The sequence below is a fragment of the Microtus oregoni genome, unplaced genomic scaffold (assembly GCF_018167655.1).
Source record: "Microtus oregoni isolate MIOR12 unplaced genomic scaffold, Mior012 000037F_ref0000500, whole genome shotgun sequence".
NCBI classification, from domain to species: domain Eukaryota; kingdom Metazoa; phylum Chordata; class Mammalia; order Rodentia; family Cricetidae; genus Microtus; species Microtus oregoni.
The window spans coordinates 24,215,499-24,238,792 of record NW_024543096.1 but is presented as its reverse complement, the minus strand read 5'-3'; the positions used below and the strand labels follow the sequence as shown (position 1 = coordinate 24,238,792).

General features: G+C 43.2%; 1 protein-coding gene across 1 annotated transcript in view; it reads left to right on the top strand.

Annotated features, from left to right (window-relative positions):
* Positions 1-23,294, top strand: part of Slc25a12 (solute carrier family 25 member 12) — a 73,234-nt gene that overhangs the window by 5,616 nt on the left and 44,324 nt on the right. The window contains exon 3 of the mRNA XM_041631557.1: positions 15,892-16,034. Coding sequence (XP_041487491.1) covers positions 15,892-16,034 — 143 coding nt within the window. The remainder of the gene's footprint in view (positions 1-15,891; positions 16,035-23,294) is intronic.

Sequence of the window (23,294 nt, the reverse complement as noted above, 5' to 3'; positions counted from 1 at the left end):
GCATAAACAAATGTAACACATCTTTGATTAAAGCAATATTCTGCAACATACACATGCTCAGAAAACATTTAATTTAAAATTTTAGGACACAATTGAGAATTGAATATAGCAACATACACCTATAATTCAGTACTCAGGAGCATGCGGCCCATCGGTTCCAGGGCGGCTTAAATTACATGGAAAAAACTTTGTCTCAATTAAGTCTTTAAAATAATGGCAAAGCCAGTTGGAGAGATGGCTCAGTGGGTAATAGCACTTACTGCTTTCGCAGAGGACCCATGTTCAGTTCCCAGTCCCCACATTGGGCAGCTTACAACCACCTGGAACTTCAGTTCCAGAAAATAAGATACCTTCTGATTTTCATGGGCACTCCTGTACACGATACCTTCTGATTTTCATGGGCACTCCTGTACACAGATACAGACACATAATTAAATATAAAACGAATCTTTAAACAACACAATTATTTGACGTGTAAGACAGTAAAAGAGTCTTTTTTTGGGGGGGAGGGGTTTCAAGACCAGTTTTCTCTATAGCTTTGGAGCCTGTCCTGGAACTTGCTCTGTAGACCAGGCTGGGTGCTGGGATTAAAGGCGTGTACCACTACTACCCAGCTAAAAGAGCCTTTTTTGAAAGTGCAGGAACACTGTACTTAGTAGAGCTGTGTGTAATTCATGGAGGGCTTCAGAAAGAGAAGCATCAATTCAAGTAGAGGGAATGCTCCTTTTCTTTCTATGTGTCCTTTCATTCTTTCTTTCTATGTATCAATTTATTTATTTGGTTTTTTGAAACAGGGTTTCTCTGTGTAGTCTTGGCTGTCCTGGAATTTTCTCTGTAGACCAAGCTGGCCTCAGAGATCTGCCTGCTTCTGTCTCCTAAGGGCTAGGATTAAAGACGTGTGTCACCATGCCCAGCTTCCATGTGTTCGTTATTACTTCTCAAAATTTTAGGAGGTATTTTTGTTTGTTCCTTTTTCTTTCTTTTTTGAGATATGGCATCATATATCCCAGACCAGCCTGCAGTCCACTGAGTAGCTGAGGGTAACCTCAAACATCTAATCTTCCTGCCTCTACCTGTCCAGGTGCTGGGATTCAAAACCAGGCATCGGTATTGGGCAAGCTTTCTGCCATCTTAGTTACATCCCTAATCCATATATTTTCTTTTTTAATTTTTTTATTTTATGTGCATTGGTGTTTTGCCTGCTTGTATGTCTTGTGAGGATGTTGGATCCCCTAGAACTGAAGTTACAGACATTTCTAAGTTGCCATGTGGGTGCTGGGAATTGAACCCAGATCCTCTGGAAGAGCAGTCAGTGCTCTTCATCACTGAGCCATCTCTCCAGCCCCATGTTTTCTGTTAGTTAATAAATAGAGGTATTTGGGGCTGGAGAGATGGCTCAGTAAGTATGAGCTCTTGATACTCTTACAGATTCCCAACAGGCACACAGTGGCTCACAACTATTGATAACTCCAGTTCCAGGGGATCCACCAGGTATGCATGTAGTGCATGTACTTGCACACAGGCGAAACATTCAGACACATCAAGTCAATAACTAAATCTAAAAAGCAAACGACATTCTCTAGGATTCTGCCTTCCCCACCTCAACTCCGCCAAGCCTAAGAAATGAAAGCGCAACAGATGAATCCGTTAGCTGTTCAGCTGTGCTGTCGTCTTACAAACGGTTCTCAAGCTCAGATTTCACCATGGCCACCCTTATGCCTGTCATTTCTTGATTTATCTCTTTCTTCTTTTGCCTTCCGCTCGCACACACTATCATTGACTCAATTTTTCTCCATCAGAAGTGTCTACTAGAGAAGGGTAATGGAAGTAACAGGAGGGAGAGGAGGTGGGGCCAACAGGGACGCGGCCGGCTGTTCCAGACCTGATGAGGGCCAGAGAGGAGTTAGCTTTCTCAGCACTGTGTGGCAAAGGAGAGTGTAACAACTCTTTTCCATCTTAAAGAGATCTCTTAATTCTTTTCAGTTGGTAGATTTTTCTGTGTTTATCGGTTTATCGTATGCTGAAAGCAACACACGTTGAGACTATACAACTATGCATGCCAGACCAAACCTTGCTGAGATACAAAATTCAAATATTCTGATTTCTCTTCTTTTCTTCATTAGCACCAGTGGACAATAATAACTATATAACCCACGAAAGTACACTTTTCGGTCTTATGTGTTATTCATTCATTCATTCATTCACTGTGCTTTGAACTCAAGATCTTGCTCTCACCGGACACATGTTTCTACTCCTGAACGACATCCTTAGCTCTGTCTTGTTTATCTTAAATTGAAGAGTAAGTGGAAGGTAACGATGTAAAGCAAGAATGGGTTTCTTAGGGTTTTGGAACCGCATGAGTGTCTAGTGGAAAGAAGAATCCTCTGCTCACTAATACGTGTTTATGTGCTGTTGTTTACTTGCCTTAGAAGGAAGGCTGAGGAGGGACTTAAGCAGGCTTTAGCAAAGGATCCTCCTGGCCGGTGTTGAGAAGCGTGGGAGGCACATTTCTGGAGCGTTCCAAGTAAGAGATTAAGGAGTTGGGAACAGGGCGGTCAGCGAAGTGCTTGCCACAGAGGCACGAAGACCTAAGCTTGGACCCCCAGCTTCTAGGAGTGACCCACAAAAAGAGATGGCTACAGGCCTGACAAGCACAGTAAGGAAATAAAGAGAAGGATGTAAGGAGCCCTATTCTTCACCACATTCAAGAGCTCGGCAATGGTTCCTGAGAGCGTGTTAGAGTTTAGAACTGAACACTCAGGCTGAAGCGGTGGAGAGGATTCCGAGCACAGGGCTCACATCTATGTGGCTTGGATGCAGAAAATGGTTTTTGCTCTGTTCCATAGCTAAAAAGGAAGGGCTTGAAGCATCCGTGAGTGAGAGGTGGGGCTGAAGGAGCCACATCCATGTCCAGCAGGCCTTTGTGTCTAGGCCATGCAAGAATTTAGATTTCTTCTCATTCTTAGCAGCAGATAGAAAACATCAAAGGGCATTTTCTTTTCCTTTCACATTGAAATGGTTGAAATTATAGTTTCAACAGAACATATTATAAGTAGGTAATATTAAGTAGATCCTATTGATATGTAAACTTGTTTTTCCATTCCAATGCTTCCCTGTGGATGGCCACTTTGAGTAGACGCTGATACTTTGAGGTTTCATTTCCTGCCATCTGTCAACAGTGCTCGTGCATAGAGCATCTTAACTAGGTAAAGACACGCAGGAGGCCTCAGAATCAATCCAGTTGCAGCCAACGTGGGCCTTGTAAGCTCGGTGCTTTGTTTTGCTTTTTAAAATCTTGTGTGTTTGGTTTAGTTTGGACTTTCATTTTTGTTTGTTTTGCTTTTATAAATTGGATTTCACTAGGTAACCCAGGTTGACCTTGAACTCACTTTGTTGCCCAGGTGGGTCCTGAACTCTAAATCCTCCTTTCTCACACTCCCATGGGTTGGGTTCTAGGTATTGACCACTACACCTGGCTTCCAACCTGAGTTTGAATTCTCATTTGCCCCATTTTCAATGTGCCTTAGGAATGCATACTGCCTTTGGAGTCTATTTTCTCGCTGTCTAAGGGCTGAAACACTCAGTGCAGACAGGGTCTTTAAAAGATTGAGTGAGGTGACCGCTAAAGTTGCCTGATACACGAAGAACCAGGTCAAGCTCAGTGCCTCATCTTAGTTCTGCATAGGGATGAAGACTCCTTTTCCCGGTGAATGCATCTTAAGTCTAGGTAGCTGCGCTGAAATTCAGAAAGAGACTCTGCTGTTAACGTGCTTATCCTCATGTGTGAGTCATTGGGTCCATTCTTAAGATGTGCATCTACATGCCTTCCCAAGAAGATCCCGTGTGCAGATGTTACCAGCCTCCGTGGTAATTCGCCTGTCTAGTTCTGAGAAGCTATGTGGTCACAGTCTGAGGCTGGAGAGCTGTGGCTGTGACAGGCAGAAGCTGTTTCCTTCTGAACTGTCCGGTGCTTAGTTGGGACCAGGAAAGCAATAACAGTTTAATTATAAACTGTTAGTACATTCAGAATCACTCTTATCTTCTGCTCCAAAAGCATCTTTTCGTGGGACTGGAGCAATGGGTCAGTGATTCCGAGCACTTGTTAGTGTTGCATAGGTCCTTAGTTTGGTTCCCTGTTAGGTGGCTCACAACATCTGTCACTCTCGTTACTGGGGATCTGATGTCTTTGTCCCCTTTGGGCACATGTGTGAGCACAGACACACACACACACAAAACAACAACAACAACAACAAACCCCAAACACATATATTCAAAACTAATGAGATACAGGTTAGATTTATTCATTGCATCTGGTTGATCTCTCTCTCTCTCTCTCTCTCTCTCTCTCTCTCTCTCTCTCTCTCTGATCTTGTCAACATCTACCCACTCAAGATAAAAGGCTTTCTTGTTCTGTGGAAGCATGTTGGTTTTCAATCAAATCTTAACAACATCAAGGTTTGCTATCTCCCTAGGAACTCCTTGATTATTGAAGAGACACACTTTGTCCAGGCTCATGAACATACCTGCTCCTTGTATGCTCCGTGGTTACTTAGAACAAGAGACGGAAGTACTTATTTAAAGAAAAATACAAATGAATTATTCAATTTAGTCTCCCCTGGGAAGCTTCTGGTACCAGTTATTTATTCTCTGAGGTCATTTTTTTTTTTCAAGATTTCCAGTCCTTCTGAAGAGAAATTGATTTTGGAAGCCCTAGGATTAGTTTCAGTTCTTACAAGGCGCTTGAGTTTCTCCCCATCCCTTACAAATTGCATTGTCCTAGCTCAAAGTAGGACTAGCTCTAATGGTCAGAGAAAGCATAGGCATTTTAAGTCTTTACAATCTTTTAAAAAATTAATTTATTATTGTGACGTGGCTTCTCCTCTTCCACCTCCATCTGGATTCTAGGGTTTGAACTCAGGCCATTGGCCTCGGTCATTAGGTGGCGAGCTCCTTTACCCAGTGAAGCATCTTGCAAGTCCAATTTTGAAGTCTTTTTTTTTTCTATTTTTAATACATATACAAAGTAGGAAGAAAAAACAAGCATTGTCATTTACAGAAGCATTCTGTGCAAGAAAGGCAGGATTCTGAAGAATTTGTTTGCAAAATTCAAATAGATTTTGTTCCTGATGAATCTGAAGGTTATATATGTAAATTTAATATTTATATTAAACACAGATGTGTGGGGCTGGAGACGTAATTTAGTTGGAAGAGTACTTGCCCTGCGAAGCACACGGTACTGGCTTTGGCCCCCAGCTCCCCATAAACCTGCTGTGGTATCTCACACCCGAAATTCTTGTCCCAAGGAGGCTGAAGCAGGATTGGCACCACAGGTTTGAGACCAGACTGAACCTTGAACCTAGCAAGATCTTGCCCCAAAAGGCCTAAAACTGGGCTGGTAAGTTGGCGCAGCGGGTAAGGATGCTTCCTGCCAGGCCTAGTGACTTCAGTTCTGTTCCTGCACCCACCTGAGGCATACGCTAAATAAATGTAATATATATATATATGTACATATATATATCAAAGCATACAAATAAATAAACAAATAAAATTAAATGGATGGAACTACTTTTCTTTAAAACACATGATTTTAGTAATCTTGGAAATTTTTATATTACTCACTAACTTTTAATTTAAAGTGTTTCTATGTCTTAGTGAAGTTCTTAAAGTTAAAAAGTCAATTTGGATTTTTCGTTTGTTTGTTTTTGAGACAAGAGGTTGTTGTGTAGATCTGGTTTGTCTGGAACTTACTCTGTAGTCAAATTCATAATCCTCTTGACTGAGTCTTCAGAGAGTGAGGTTTACAGACGTGAGACACCACACGCTGCTTCAAATATGTGCAGAAAACTCTCTTTCCCCCTGAGACATTTATGATAGAATAGGCTTTCTTCCCTTTTGACTCAGTGTATCAAAATAAGGTTGCTCCCCATCCCACGGTCGTACAAGTTTCGGGTGTCAGGTGCGCTGTGGCCTCCGCTCCTCATGCAGACGGCGTGTGCAGCGAAAGGGCACGCATTCCTGACTAAATTTGGCTTCCGTGGGAAGCATGAGCAGCAACAGTGGACTGCGAGAGGATTAGCTTCACGCTCTCAGCTCTCGCCCTGGTACACAATGTCCTTCGTTATTGTCCCCATACCTCGTTTTTCCACATGGGAAGCGCTCTATGTGATATCTCGTTACCAAACTCAGTGAACGCCATCTCTGGAGTCAGTGAAATTGGAAGGACGTTAAAATTTAAAATATTGGGCTCATATCAAATGCAACGGTCACGGAGAGGCCGTTTGTTTTGACTCCTATTACAGCCCCGTGTTGGTTATGCAGAGGCACCGCTTAGAGCAGTCACAGCTGACCCCGGGCAACCTCAGTTTGGAGAGAGTGAAGCCTAAGAAGAATAGCGCCTTCGTGTTTGGGTCAAAGCAGGAAAGTCAGTAGGAGGGCACTGTGTCCCTCCCCTTTCTTGTTTCAGAGAGGTGGCTTCAACACTCGTGTTTTCCCATTTCCAAATACTTTGGTATTGAAGGTCTCCTTTTCCCGCAGCAGCGGGCCAGGTATTTTGCTTATAACTACTTGTCAGAGAAGAAACAGAAATATTTGCTCATTTAGAGATGGAGTCACCGGTGTTGTTCAGGCTGATTCCCAAGTATCTACGACAGGTGCCACCGTGCCCAATTGAGGTTTTTTTTTTTTTTTTTTTTCTAAAATTCCCCAGTGAGTTACTGGGTTGGGGTTTACTGACTCTGGTTTTACTGTCCATCCTCCTAACGATCATGTGCCTTATTCATTGGCTCTCAGGCACAGTACCCAGCATGGGCTTTTAACGAAAGCACAGTAATGCAAAAAGATTTGATTTCCACAGATTGTTTGGCTTAAAAAGAAGTTTTTCTAGATATGTGACTTCAGTTTTGGTATGCATACTCAAAAAAAAAAAAAGGTTTGATCTTGTTACGTTATATAATCTCCAAGTTCAAGGCTAGCCTGGTCTACATAGTGAGTAACAGGATAACTAGAGCTACACAGTGAAACCTTGTTTCAAAGAAACAAAAAAACTAAAACAATAAAAAACTACTTGTAATACATCACAATTTTTAAAAATTATATTTATTTTTAATTATATGTATATATTATATACAATATATTATATATGTGTGTTTAATTACACACACATACACAGGCACACACACACACACACACACACACACACACTCTAGAAGGGCAGTAAGTGCTCCTAACTTCTGAGCCATTCATTTTTGCAATTTATTTACTTACCTATCTGGTTTTTGTTTGTATCCTACACTGACCTGGAGTTTGCTAGTCAGCACAGGTTGGTCTCGAACTGTGGCAGGCTGTGTGCATCAGCCTTCTTGAGTGTTTAGATTATGGGAATGAGTTTCCATGCCCGGTGCTGAAACAAACAGATAAATAAATAAAATGTATGCACACACACACTTGAATCTAAATCATCAATGAATCTGTTTTTTTTTTAAACTGGCATCACTCAAACAGATTACATTTTATCGTTTTTAGACTTTTTACAAAATTTGTTCCTGTTATGATTTTTTTGAGTTAATCCTTCTCCTCACCTTAGTAGAAACTCAGAGATACTTGAGTGCTTTGTAAGCTATAATTAACACAGTTAGCTTGTGAGGTGAGTGTCCTGTATTTGAAAGGGCGCCTAAGGTTAATGTTAGTAAATTGCAAGGGAGTTTCTCCTCTCCAGTTTACGCCAGTCAGGGGAGGCCTTGATGGATTCATCATTTGGCTTCGAAAGGCCAACCGTTTCAGGGTGGCACCGTCTTCTCCCCTTGGGCAGCAGACAACTCAGCGTAATTGCGACCTGCTTTTGTATACGAAAACTGCTGATTTTAATATGGGATTTTGATGATGTATATGAGGATGCCAGGCTCTCAGAAGCTCTATTTTGTTTTTCAAGCCTCAGACCGCCAAGGCGTTCTTAAAGCACATGTGAACTATACTTCTTGTAAATGAACGTGTTTCTGGAAATGCCAAAAGCTGTGCGCATGTTTGCGTTCCGAATCCTTGCATTGGGTTGAAAAAGTTTAATCTAGACACCAGATCACTTATTTCTTGTCAGCTTCTGTGAGCTTCTTCTGGGCGACGTCTTTCATGTGTCCTTGACTTCTTTCCCAGGAGGGATTTACAACTGCTTGAGAAACATCTTTAAAATGTCAAGTGATTAACTATAAAGTTATTTGGCGGAAGAATATAATATTATATTCGGCAATTTTATGTCAAGTCATTTTAGGTTACCCTTTGAAATTATAAGAACAAAAATGAAAAAAAATGTGTAAAACTATTAAATTACTTAGGATATTAAATGTTATTTTGGAAGACTCCACGCTTTATTTTTAATATTTTTAAATATATTATTTAATGAATTAGTTTTGTTTTGTGGCTTTTTCCATCTTCCTCTCGGAGAGGCAGCTTTGCTTCTGCCTCTCTCCCCACTTCTCCGCTTCCCCCTTCTGTCTCTCTCTCCTTTTCTCCTGTCTCTCTCTCCTCTTCTCCTCTCTCTCTCTCCCATCTCCCTTTCCCGTTCATAACCCCCTGAATAAATATTCAACCTCAAAAAAAAAAGTTTTGTTTTGTGTTTTGAGACAGGGTTTCCCCGTGTAGTCCTGGCTGTTCTGGAATCCAGGCTGGCCTCGAACTCATAGAGATCCACCTGTCTCTGCCTAGTGCTGGGGCCAAGGGTGTGTGCTACCACCACCCAGCTGAGCAGCACATGTTCTTAACTGCTGAGCCCTCAAAATACCATTTTAAGTCTCTTTTGCCATTTTTAATGCAAGTATTCAAACTATTTTAATTAGCACAGAGAGAAGGCCTCAAAAGGCCCTTAATATTTTTAATTTCAATTCTGATATTGCCTTTTCTATTCCCTCTCCCCCCCCCCCCCCGTGTGCAGGGGTGTGGGGGTACAGGGGCTGAAGCTGGGCCTTATTGCCCCAGGTGTGTGCCCTCCCATCGCAGAACCACCCCTGCAGCCTCCTATCTATTTCTGTGGTGCCAGGTTTTCTCTATTAGTCTAAGACCTAATTCGTTTTAGCATTTTAACCAACCCTGGGTAGCTTCTAGTTTCCATTCAGAAGTCTCTTTGGTTCTGTCTGTTCAGGCAACAGGCTTCCTGACATTGCCAAGTAATTGCCTCTAATTGAATGGGTTAATTAGTTCACTGTTTTCTGTAGAAGTCAAGTACTGACTCCCTGCCGAGGAGAAGACTTTGGGTTTATTTCCCCCCTTCAGCTATACACTCTATCTTGCGATTAAAATCAAGTTAAAGTAGACTGGGAGAGTCGGGGAGTTGTTGTCTGGCGTCATTTGTAACCCGAGGTACTGGCAAGGCCTCTGACAGTTCATGTCAGCCAAAGCATTTGTTTTCCTGTTGGCGGCTGTGGCTTTAGCTTGCGCTAATGCTGCTGTTTCCTGGGTTTAAAAGTCGGGGGCATCCTGGGGATTCTCTGTGTGCCACCTACTTTCACTGTATGTTCTGGGTAGGCTGTGTCCTTGTCCTGGCAGCCAGGCTCGGGCACCGGAGAACACGTGCAACTCAATCAGAAGGAACGGGCAAGTAATTTCTTACTCCCAGCTCTGACCTGTTCGTGCTCTCTCCTCACTCTAGAGAAAGCAGCGTCCTCCCAGTTGTGAAGTAAAATGATGTTGGCAGTGCTGGACACTGGGGACTGCAGCTTTTTTTTTTAATATTTATTTATTATGTATACAATATTCAATCTGTGTGTGTTTGCAGACCAGAGAGGACAGCAGACCTCGTTACAGATGGTTGTGAGCCACCATGTGGTTGCTGGGAATTGAACTCATGACCTTTGGTTTTTTTTTTTTTTTTTTTTTTGGTTTTTCGAGACAGGGTTTCTCTGTAGCTTTGGAGCCTGTCCTGGCACTAACTCTTGTAGACAAGGCTGGTCTCGAACTCACAGAGATCTGCCTGCCTCTGCCTCCCGAGTGCTGGGATTAAAGGCGTGCGCCATCACCGCCCGGCAACTCATGACCTTTGGAAGAGCAGGCAATGCTCTTAACCACTGAGCCATCTCTCCAGCCCGGGACTGCAGCTTTTAACTTCCCTGGTTTCCTGATGACCTCAGGGACTTTCACTGGGCTCTGTGAGGTGGACACTACATGGTCTCCTTGTCTCAGTCACGTCCTCCCGTCTTCATCCACCTGAGCAGGACAGGGATCGTTTCTTTCTTCTCTTAAATCCTTCACGTACAGCACGTTTTCAGTCTCATCTTCTGCTCCGTACCTTTGTGTGTAGGTTGGACATTGCTATTCCTAAACAGTGGGGTCTGAGATGCTCCAGAATCCAAGTTTTTGAACACTGATATGATGATGTATGTAGAAAGTACTATACCCAACCTTATATAATTGATTGGGATCAATATTCAGGCACACTGAAAATATTGTATTAAATCACCTTCAGGCTGTGTGTAGAAAGGTGTGTGTATTACTTTGCTGTTTCTGGGATAAAACATCATGACGAATGCAACTTCTAGAAGAAAGTTTATTTGGGTGTATGGTTCCAGAAGGATAAGAGTCCATTATGGCAGGGAGGCATAGGGGAGCTGCAGACAGGGCTGCAGGAACAGGAAGCTGAGAGCTCACTTCTTCAAACCCAAACAGGAAGCATAAAGAGAGAACTGGAAGTGACTGGGAAGCTTTTCATTTCAAACTCCGCTCCCAGGTGACACGGTTTCTCTGGCAACGCTGTACCACCTAAAGCTCCCCAAACAGCCACTAACTAGGGGCCAAGTGTTCAAATGCCCCAGGCTATGGGGAACATTTCTCTTTTAAATCTCAAGGGTATGTATGAGGGCTGGAGAGGTGACTCAGTGGTAAAGAGCACTGACTGCTCTTCCAGAGGACCCGGGGTTCAATTCCCAGCACCCACATGACAGCTGAGAGCTGTCTACAACTCCAAAATCTGGCATCCGTACACGGACATACATGCACGCAAAAACCAATGCACACAGAATAAGAATGAACAAATCATTAAAAAAAGGATGTGCGAACAATGGAACCTTGTGTTTAGCTAGCTCATTGTGGAGCCAGGTGTGGCAGTGTCTGCAATCCTAAGGGGGTGGAGGCAAGAGGATAATTCAAGACCAGCTTCTTCTACATAGTGTGTTTGAGGCCTGCTTAGACGACCTGGGATCCTTCCTAAAAAAGAAAAATCAAACAAACCAATTTCCAGAAATACTTCCCATTAGTATATGCAGATATTCAAAAAATAATCTGTATTAAAAAATACTCCTGGTCCCAGGCATTTTGGGGTGCTCAGTCAGTATTCATTCATTGTTCATTCTTTTTTCTCTTCATATTTGCGAGTATGCTGTGTGCTCACCGTGGGGTGGGGATGGGGGTGTGTGTAAGATCCTATGTGCGCCTTCTCTTACTAAACCTGGAAGTAGACAGGCAGACAACAAGCCCCAGCAATCCTCCTGTCTCTGCCTCACAAGTGCTGTGGTTACAGGTTCTTGCATGGTCATCTTTGGCTTTTTGCATGGGTACTAAGAGTTTGAACTCAGGTCCTGTGCTTGCCGAACAAGCAAGCACTCTTACCCTCCGAGTGATCTCTTGAGCTACACCCCCTCCCTGCTTCCCTCTCAATCTCCCTCTCTCTGTTTTTCTTTTGTCTTTCTTAAACAGGAAAAGAGAACACAAACACATGCTTAAGACATGACAGTATCACCCACCACTTTTGGTGGTGTTAGGAGTCAAACCTATCTCCTCCGTCATTCTGTGCAACCATATCCCCCAACCCCAGACTCTCCTTATTACTGTTTCTCCAGTTAACCCCCTCCCAGAAACAAAGATTTTTCTCACTTCTAAGAGAGGCTGAAATCTCCTTTCTCTGGTTGAGCTCAGATGTTGCTGTCTCTCTCCTCCCCACCCATCCTAGCTGCCCTTAGATGGATACTTCTTTGGTTTCCATGGCGTTCTTATGATCTTGCTTAGTGTTGGCAGTCATGTTCCTGATGTTGGTTGACTCATCAGGCTCCGTAAATCCTGCTATCAGGTTTCTTTGTACTGACCTCCCTCGCCACTTCCAGTAGCCCCGTGACTATGGTGCCTCTCCCCACTCCTGCCTGTCCTTCGCTTTGCTGAGCTTGTGTTCTTGTTTAACCTGTCCGGGGACTGAGGATGTAGCTCCATTGGTAGAGAGCTTGGCCAGCTTGGATGGAGGCCAGCGCTACAGGGTAGCTCATGCATGCAATCCCAGAACTGAGGGTACGGGGTGGGGTGGGAATGGTGGGGTAGAGGTAGGAGGATCTGAAGTTCAAGGTTATAGTGAGTTTGAGGCCAGCCCAGAAAACAGGAGACACTGTTTCTAAAGCAAAAATAAACAAAAAGCTCACATGTGTCCTATTATGGCAAATGTTGAAAAAAGAACAAGAGAAGAAGTATGTACCGAGAGCTGGTCGACTACACTTATTATCAGTGTCTAGAATTTGTTTACCGTTATTGCTAATATCTTATATGATTTTTTGGTTTGGTTTCGTTTTTCAAAAGAGGGTTTCTCTGTGTAACAGCTCTGACTGTACTCGAACTCAATTTTTAGACCAAGATGGCTTCATAGAGATCCACTTTTTTCTGCTGTTCCCCCAACTCTCGCCCCCAGGGCTGGACTTAAAGACATGTGCCATCACTGCGCGGCCAGTTTGTTCTTTTTAAGGTTGATTTTTCCCCCCTTAATCTTAACTGTATGTGTGGTGTGGTGCAGGGTGATAATGTGCGTGTGAATGTGTCTCAGAAGGCGAGAGGCCTTGGCTCCCTCTGGAGCTAGTGTTACAGGCATTTGTGAACCACCCAAACTCAAGGTCCTCTGTAAGAGCTGTAGACAGTGCTTTTGTGTGGTGCTGTTTGGCCAGCCCCTGGTTTGTTTTTTGTTTGTTTGTTTGTTTTTGATGCTTTGTTTCTAGACCCATTCTTTCAGTATATCAAAGATTTCCTTGATCTTCATGGCCCAGGAGTGTACACAATCTAGAGTTCTAGGAAAAGAAGGAGCTTGTCTAAAGACTCACATGAGCCGAGTTGTAACGGAGCCAGGATTAAAACAAGGCTGCTTCAGGAACGGCTTTTGTAGTCATGTGGCCCGGACGTGATTCATCTGGAGGATGATGCTTCTCAGGTGCTCTTGATAGCATCAGCAGGGAGAGGTCCACCTTCATTTGTAAGCTGACACAGAACGTGCTGTGACCTTTGATGTTTTCCGAGTAAGACGAAGGAAACGTTTCTGGTTTGAATTCCCTCTCCTGGTTGGAAGACAGATGGCTTACTCAGTTCACATGTATTTGAAATAGTTAACCAAAGAGTAAACCAGCCGTTCCTTCCCTGATCCTTCTGCCTTTTACTCCCCAGAGGCAGCCACTTGAACCCTCCTTTAGATATTTGTTTTGGTGTTTGCTTTTATATTTTTTTACTGATGTGTATAGGCTTTTCTCTAACAAGGACTGGGCCCAGGGTTTGGTGCACAAGCCAGGCTTCCTTATGATACTTTCAGGTTTCCCCTCCATCCTCCCAATACAGTTATAGCATTTGATTATTATTAGTATCAGCATTCTGACTGCAAGTATTTTTTATTTTGAGCTACATTGTGCTTTTTCAATTGTTCGTTTGAGACAGGCTGGCGGTGAGCTGGGAATGAGCCTCCTGATTCTGCCTCTGCCTCCCCAGTGCTGGGGTTTCATGTGTGTTGCTACCATGCCTGGCTTAAAATGTTTTTTTTTTTAAAAATACATTTTGTTTATGATGTGTGCGTGTATGCTCATGCATGCTGGCACAGTGTACGTGTGGAGGGCAGAAGGCAACTTGGATGACTCTTGTTTTCTCTTTCTACCATGTGGGCTCAGGCCTGAACTCAGCTTGTCAGACTTTACCAGATGCGGGTTAGTCTCAAACACCATGTGGTCCTCCTGCCTCACCCTCCTGAGTGTTGGGATTACAGATGTGAGCCCCCACCACCCAGATCAAGTCATTAATTTCGATATTCCCTATTTTTTCCAACAAAAATACTTCTTCATAGTTAAAGATTGTCCAGCTTTTATTTGCTTGTTTGTAAACCCCCTACCGATTCATTCACTGAATGGATGTTTTTTGAGTGCCTAGCACCGTTTTTGTTGCTGGGGGCATATTAGGGAACAGACTGGACAAAGATGCTCCCCTGATGTTTCAGGTGGGAGATGGTAAGATGCCGTGCTGGAGGAGGGTACACACATGCGAGAGGGTAGGGGATCTAGACGCAGGGCCGAGCTGGAGCAGCACGTGAGGACGTGACGTCAGAGCCGACTTGCGCTCTTCCCAGAATCCCTTTCTTTCCCATGGTGCCTTGGATAATTTGGTCTTTGGTGTTTCCCGGTCGCTTTGCTTCCTGAACTCTCTGTCCGCCCTGATCAGCAGTAGGTGCCCTGGAGGTCTGCAGCACCAGGGTCCTGGTTCCCTTGCCCATTTCCTCAGTGGATTTCCTTACTTGCCCCTGGTTCCTGCATACTCTCTTTGATTTAGTTCACTCTCTATTAAAAATTAAAAAGCATTTTGACCGGAGCAGGCGAGTTAGCAGAGCCGAAGAAAGGGAGCACGGAGGCAGAAAAGTAATGTTGAAAATATGGATATTTCAAAAATAGTGTAGCTAATGTCACATGTTATGGAGCGCTTAGAATTAAGTTTGAAATAATTTCTTGGGCCTCCAAGCGCCTTTACCTACTGAGTCATCTTGCTGTCCCCTGTGTATTTTCTTTTATTTATTTATTTTAAAAAAATTCATTTTTATTTTATGTGTGTGTTTTGACTGTATGTTGCGTCTATGCACCACATGGCCAGAAGGAGGAGTTAGAAGCTCTGGAACTGGAGTTCCTGACTCCTGCCTGCTGCCTGCTGCCACGTGGGTGCTGGGAACTAAACCCAGATCTTCTGGAAGAGCAACCAGTACTCTAACCCCTGAACCATCCCTCCAGTCCTACCTCATGTATTTTTTTTTTTTTTCGAGACAGGGTTTCTCCGTAGCTTTTGGTTCCTGTCCTGGAACTAGCTGTTGTAGACCAGGCTGGCCTCGAACTCACAGAGATCCGCCTGCCTCTGCCTCCCGAGTGCTGGGATTAAAGGCGTGCGCCACCACCGCCCGGCCTTACTCATGTATTTTTAACTGAGATTAAATAGTCACATGACATAAAGGTCCCTGTTGTAATCATTTTAAAGCATACTACTTAGTGGTTTTAAATATTTATAATGTTTGGGGGAGCCTAGGCAGTTTGGATGCTCACCTTACTAGACCTGGATAGAGGTGGGAGGTCCTTGGGCTTCCCACAGGCCAGGGAACCCTGATTGCTCTTCGAGCAGATGAGGGAGGGGGACTTGATCGGGGGAGGGGGAGGGAAATGGGAGGTGGTGGCGGGGAGGAGGCAGAAGTCCTTAATAAATAATTAAATTAAAAAAAATATTTATAATGTGTGACCTTCATCCATAATCCCAGAACACATTCCTCATTCTCAGAGAGAAACCACAGACTCATTGAGCAGTTAGTCCTTGTCTCCCTCTCTCAGGTCCTGGTAGTCATCATTTTGTGTTCTTCCCCATGGACTTGCCTTTGTGGGCATTTGATGTAAATGGGATCTTACATCATGGGCCTATTGTTTCCAGGTCATTTCACCTAGCAGGGTTCGTCAAGGCTGACCATGTATCAGTCCTTTACTGTGGTCTTAAAATGGTCTCTGCATGTTTGGTTCTTCACTACCCAGAGGCAATATCCACGTTCATTATCCTTGTGTTGATTTCAGTACCGTACTTTGGGTTACTTTCCCCCGAAAAACTGTTAGCGACCTCATGATGTTGAACCATCCTACTTTTTCATGTGCCTTGTTTATTTTTCAGTATGCCAGCACTGAGGTGGATGGAGAACATTACATGACCCCAGAAGACTTTGTTCAGCGCTATCTTGGCCTGTACAATGATCCCAACAGCAACCCAAAGATTGTGCAGCTCTTGGCAGGAGTAGCTGATCAAACCAAGGATGGGTAAGAATCTTTATACCTGTTTGAAAATTAATCATACATTTTATTAAAAATGTAAAACTGTAAATTTCATATCATTTATTTTTTTGAGACAAGGTCTTATTACATAACTCTGGTTGGCCTGGAATTCAGTATGTAGACTAGGCTAGCCTTGAATTCAAAGAGATCCTCTTGCTTCTGTCTCCTGAGTGCTGGGATTAAAGGTGCATCACCATGATCAGCCCACATTTTGAATTATTTAAACAATGTATTTACTGTTATGTGTGTGTTTTGCCTGCATGTATGTATATGTACTATGTGCATGGCGTGTGAGGCTCCAGAAGATGGCATCCATTCTCCAGGTATTGAGTTACAGAAAGCTGTGAGCTGCCATGTGGGTGCTGGGAACTGAGTCTGTGTCTTCTGTGAGAGTAGCAAGTGCTCTTACCTGCCAAGCTATCTGTCCAGCCCTGTATCTAGAGTTTTAATAGTAGTCAATATCTTTCCTTTGGAACTTATAAAATGGTATTATTTACTGCCATTATCAAACTTGCTGTCATTTCTTATTTTCTGAAAAAAAAATTTACATGAGAGAAACCATATCTTATATTGAATAATCTGAGGATGGGTTCCTTATTACTAATTTTTAAAATTCATTTATTTGAAAAATACTGAATACCTGCTACTGTGTCAGGCATTATTCTTAGTGTTAGAATGTGTCAGAAAACAAGTCACAAAGGTAATAAAGACAATAAAGAAGTAAATGATAGCATGTTAGGAGGATATAGGTAATGTGAAGATCGTAGGGAGCAATCTGCATTCATCTGTGTACTTATCTAGTTGGGAAACATCCTGTTAAACACCACACTTTGCCAGGTGCTATTGGGCTTTATAAATACAAGCACGCATAAAATGAAGTTGCTGACCTTAAGAGTTAAGGTCATAGCTTAGTGGGAAAGAGGACCAGACAAAGAAAACACAAGTCAGTGTTTCCGGTAAGACAGAGAGATGATATATCTAGAAAGTAGAAGTGCCCAGGATGCTTCCTTAACTCTGAGTAGTTAGAGCTGCATCACAGGAGGGCTGACCCTAGGATGAGAACAGTGGGAGCCTTCTGGTAGTGGGACAAAGGGGAGAGGAATTCCAGGGAGGGGAAAAGGATTGTCATGGGGACATGAAAGGACACAAGCGCGTGCGTGCGTGCATGCGTGCATGTGTGCATGTGTGCATGTGTGCGTGTGTGTATGTGTGTAAGCAGTGGGGAACTTATGTTGTAAGTACTTTGGTGTGACACCTTTGACATTGCTTTGTTGTTACAGAAGATGTAGTTGGAATGAAACTGGGGACTTTGTGCGCTGGGCTTTTGCTGTGTCTTGTACACAATGACTCCCAGCCTTCGGGTACTTATAGCCTAGTAGTGTATGGGTGTGAAACCATAGAAGCAATAAGATTCATCTTACTGTGGAGTTAGTCCATTCCTCAAAGGGAGCTGTTAATGTTAGCGAAATTGCATGGGGCTTGACTATGGAACAAATACAATATTTATTGAATTGCATAAAACAATTGCTCACTGTGGCAGCTTTCAGTTATATCCCCAGGGCCCAGGATTTTCTTCCTAGATGTAGAGGTGCTTGTATAAAAAACTGGGCAGCGAAGAGTCTTTATCCATCACTATAAATGTGATCATATGATTATATAAATATGATCATGCTTTAGAAAAGAAGGTCGGAGAAGACAAAACTGGTCTCACACAGTCTAGTTAGAGGACTACTGTAATGGCTGAAGGAGCAAGACTGGCTCAGGAGTTGCTTCCTGCCAGAGCTGACTCTGAGTTCACTTTTACTGTGCCATAGAACTAGGCCCAGTGCAGGAAATTGGGGACATTCAACAACTGTTTACTCAACGAGTCTTTAATGACTTGGAAAGATGTATCATTGTAAATGGCAGGTGTTGGAGAAAAGTTATACATTTCTGTCTAATCTTAAAAATGTCAGATCATTTTGATACTAAACTTAATATTTAATAATGTTAGATCATTTGTAATATTAGATTAAAGGCACACCTTTAATCTCAGCACTCGGGAGGCAGAGGCAGGTGGATTTCTGTGAGTTTGTGGCCAGCCTGGTCTACAGAACCAGTTCCAGACAGCCAGAGCTGTTACACAGAGAAACCCTGTTTTGAAACCAAACCAATCCGAAATGTAAGATTAGCTCCCAAACTGCCTATCAGGTCATTTATCTAAGTAGTGATTAGTTAGAAAGTCTATGAAAATTATTCACTTATTTAATTAGAATTCTTCTTTCTGAATTATTAAAGGTAGCACATACATTTTGCTCTTTTAGAAAATGATGACATGTTTGCTATTGACCTGGTTCTGTATTTATTTATTGAAACAAGAGTCTTTCTATATAGTCCTGGCTGTCCTGGAACTCACTATCTAGATCAGGCTGACCTTGAACCCACAGATTCACCTGCCTCTGTCTCCTGAGTGCCAGGATCAAAACTGCATCATCACACTTGACCCTATTTTTCTCCCTTTATTTTTATTTTTTATTTTGCCTGCATGTATGGCTGGGCAAGTAATGCCCAAGGAAGCCAGGTCGGAGCATCAAATCCTCTGGGACTGAAGTTGCAGCTGGCTGTGGGCTACCATGTGGGTGCTGGGAATTGAACCTAGATCCTCTGGAAGAACAGCCAGCGCTCTCAGCCTCTGAGCCATCTCTCCAGTTCTAGACATGGTTTTAGAATGCCCATGTTTTCACATAAATACCTCATGCCTTTTGTGACCATCTTGTTTTAGTTCTCCTGAAACTTCTTATGACTCTTGTAGTCTGAAGTGCATTGTCAAAGTAGGCCATTTTTCATGTGGTCAAGTAGAATCCATGGAGTATTAATTTGGCAGAGTAAATCGGTAATAGTGAAGAATCTAGTAAGATTGAATTGAGTTTACTCCTTTTTTTTTTTTTTTTTTTTTAAATTCAGAGTCTCACTATGCAGCCCTGGCTAGCCTACGGCTCACAGATCGGCCTGTCTCTGTCTCCCAGTGCTGAGGTTAGAGGTGTACGCCACCGCAAATGGCTGAGCTTACCTTTTAAAGGTGCCCTCCCATGCCCCCTTTTCTTGTGGTTGTAAGAGATGCATTTAAACTTATGATAATCCCCCAGCTTCACGCTCCCAAGTGCTGGGTTCCAGGCATCACCTGGCAGCCCTTTTCACTTTTTTCCCCATTTTTTTCATTTTGCCCACAAATTACTTCCAGAAGTGGGGGGGGGGGATAGAGTTTTCTAGAAGACTTGGATTCTTGCCTGTTTGTAGATGTTTAGAGGTTGTTGAACTTCCTGACTCTAATGCATAATAGATGGATTTGTATAAGAAGTTTTCTAGGAAGAAACTTCAGGCTTTCAGAAGGGCTCAGAATTATGGTTTACATCTTAATCCAACAGAATCAAAGCCTTTGATGATGTTTGACTCATTCCAAGAAGTTGGCTTTTGTTTGACAGTTAAGAAAAAGAGGCTGAAAGTGGTTGATTAGCTTTCTTGGTAATAAAACATTAGCTCTTTTACCATCCAGTCCCCTTTCCCCTGTAATCTATAGCCGCTAACTCCTTTTTCTCCAGCTGTCTCTCTCTCTCTGTCGCCATCACCCAGGGTAGTGAATGAAGGATTAGAATGAAAAATTGTTATTTTTATTCTAGCCTCTGTTAAGGCTCTGTTACAATTTTTGTTTGTTTGTGTTTGTTTGTTTTTCGAGACAGGGTTTCCTGGAACTCACTCTTGTAGACCAGGCTGGCCTCAAACTCAGAGATTTGCCTACCTCTGCCTCCCAAGTGCTAGGATTAAAGGCGTGCGCCACCACCGCCTGCCAGGCCTGTTACTGTTTTTTGATGCCGAGTCCAGGGTATGCCGTGAGACGGCCACAGTGGTATCACTTAGAATCACCCTGACGAAGGGAAACCAAGGGATGAGTAGGATCCATAGAGACAAGTCTAAGATAGTTGATGACCTCTGAGGCTGGCGCTGGCTTAGGGGTGGTCAGTAGTCTTCCTCTGTTGGTCAGGTCCGAGACTTGCTTTTAGAATATCTGTGCTTTCAGGTAAGTCTTCTGTGACTGCTTTTATATTGCTTTTGGACCTCTTTAAGCACAAAGAACGTAGAAAACATCTCCCCTGATATTTTCTAGCCCAGGAACTTTTCTCTCGGCATCTCCTGCCCACCATTAGACGGTGAAATAAGGTGCCTGATACAGACAGTCAGGCAGAGGCAGACTTGTGAGGTATAAATAGCCTGACGGGTTGTCTCCAAGTCAAGCCGTCAGCCAAGTGTTATTCGTGAGACCGTGGCTTAAACTTGGGGGTTCTAGTTCATTACGCAATGAAAAGCGAAATGATTTTATGCATTAAATGCAGATCACGGAGGCTATTATCATGTGATCTGCTCTAAAATATTTAGACAGTTGCTTCTGTGAAACTCTAACTTCCAGGACAGTGGTTTCTATATTTAGTCTAGTCAGAATTTCATCTGGAAGTGCTCTCTGCAGTTCTTTTTATCTGATTCTTCATGAGTGTTTTTTGTTTGTTTGTTTTGTTTCCGTTTTTTTTTTAATGTACCATGCGTGTCAAAGACCCATTCAGTTTGGTAGAAATCTTGGCTATTTTACGAAATTTTGTAGAAAACTACAAAAGTCACGTAAACATTTTGCATTATGTTAGTTTCCGTTCTGAGAAGGGACTTGGTGGGAAAACATTCCCCAAATTTGTTACTTCAAAGTTATAAAATACCCAATTTCAAATAAAAATTCTCAGCACTCAGGAGGTAGAAGCAGGAAGATTAGGAGTTCAGTGTGGCCCCCACCGCCACTGCACCCCATAAAAACAATTTAAAGAATAGGTTGGCTGAGCCAGGCGGTGGTGGTGTGCGCCTTAAATGCCAGCACCCGGGAGGCAGAGGCAGGCGGATCTTTGTGAATTCGAGGCCAGCCTGGTCTACAAGAGCTAGTTCCAGGACAGGTTCCAAAGCTACAGAGAAACCCTGTCTCAAAAAAACAAAACAAAAAAAAAAAAAAAAAGAAAAAAAGAAAAAAAAGAAAAAAGAAAAAAAAAAGAGGTTGGCCAGGTGGACTTTGGCCAGGGATGAGATGTTCATCCTGTGAAGTCTGGGGACCTGGGGAGCCATCCCATGCCTGAGTTTCTCCTGCAGATGGACCAGTAGGAAAGTCAATGGCTCTAGATGTGCCCCACTGGCTCCAATACTCTAGCCACTCAGTAGTTTAGTGAATGTCTGGATATGATGGGCAAATATATCAATTTTGCAGGTTCCATAGGGCTTGCATTTTAACGGGGGCTGCTTGCTGCATATAGTAAACCTCCGTAAGTCACCAGCGTGACTTACCAGGCATAGGCAGCCCACGGCTACAGCTGGCTTTTTGGAGGCAGCTCCTGCTTGGCACTAAGAGCTACCAAGAGTCACTTAGGACCAAAAACCTCCTGTTGCCCAAGCTTGCAATGTGTCAAGGGAAATCAGAAAGCTGGATATTTGCATGAAATCTTAGAATTTCCTAATGTTGCCAGCAAGTGCATGGGGAAAAATAAGTCTTTGTTTGCCAAAGAAAGCGTATTTGTTGGACAGATTCCACCTGCTAGCCAGCAGCTATGGCCTTTGCTGGGTAGGGAGCTAGTCTTTGATTTTCTCTTATAAAAAAGAAAGTTTTATTACTGGGCACAAAATATGTTTCAAAGTGATGCAGTCTATAATTCAAGGTTACTTGTATTTTGGATCCCCAATTCTGGATACTTGAAAAAATCAAATTGTTGCCAGGCAGTGGTGATGCACGCCTTTAATGCCAGAACTAGGGACTAGGGAGGTAGAGGCAGCAGATCTCTACAAGTTCAAGGCCAGCCTGGTCTACAGAGCGAGTTCCAGGACAGCCAAGGCTACACAGACTCAAAACCCTGTCTCATAAAACAAACAAAAAACAAAATAATAAAACATAGCCTTGAACTTGCTATGTAGGAGAAGCTGGCCTTGAACTTTTCTGTTTTATCTTCCCAGTGCTGGTGTTATAGGCATGTGCCACCACACCCATTTTGAAGTCACTGTATGTGTGTATACATACACATATATGTTTAGATATAGATACAGATTCTTCAGCGAGACTTTGAGATAGAAATGATTTCCTCTATCTGAGTTGCACTTGGGCACAAGTGAGAAGAGAGGTAGAAAACCGCAGGTTGGAGGCAGAGGGCCATCAGGGTCTGTTTCGGTTGTAAGCAGGGCAATCTCTCAGAGGCGCATTTGGTGATCTGATGGTAAAGTCTCAGATCCTTGGGGATGAATTACCGGCAGAAATTACAGTCAAACCACTTGCCCCAGCATCCCTTCTTTCTACTCCGTCAGCCCCCGGGGCTACACAAGCTGATTTACAGGGACCTCTACGTCATCTCTCTTCTCAGGCACTTTTACTCCCTCCTGCACTTCGCTCCGTGGCGCAGGACTTTCAAGGAAGACGGAGGCCGAGAGAGCATCTTTTCTAAATCTTATTTTCTGGGACCCCCGTGCTGTCTCGTGGTTTCCTACAGGTTGCGTTCCTGTGGCCGCGGTTAACTCGCTCCTTTGTGCGTCGCGTTTTCTCTAAATTGATGATTAGTTCTAAATCACTGGTTCTCAATGGGGGTAATTTTGTTTTCTGGGACATCTTCGACAATATCTAAAGACATTTTCGGTTATCACAACTGAGAGATGAAATTGACATCTCGTGCTCAGAACCCAGGGAAGCTGCTAAATATGCTACAAATCATAGAAGACCTAACAACGAAAGATTACCCAGCTAAAAATGTCAGCCGTGCTGGGGTTGGGAAGACTATTGATCAAATTCAGGCTTATTTTTGGCCTGTTCCTGTCTTTGTGATGTTAGGAGCTATTGATTAATGCTCATGTTCGTTAATTTGTTAAGGGCTTACAAAAATGTACTATTCCTTCCCTTCCACGACTGTATCCACCCTTCATCGGCCACCTGCTTACCCTGAGCTACAGTCCATACGGCACATAGTCAATACCTGGTGTTGATGACTCTCTCTTGTGGAGCGGGTACCCAGAGTATGTTTTCCTTTCTGTGACTTCTGCGAGAAGGACACACCCGTGCTCTCAGGGGTGTCTTACTGATGTCTGAGGGTCCTTTTCTCTTGAACCTCATGCTTTAGTTTATACACATACACACACATGCATATATGAAATATATTTACATATCTTTATTGAATTCCAACTCTGATTCATTAAAAGGTCCAGTAT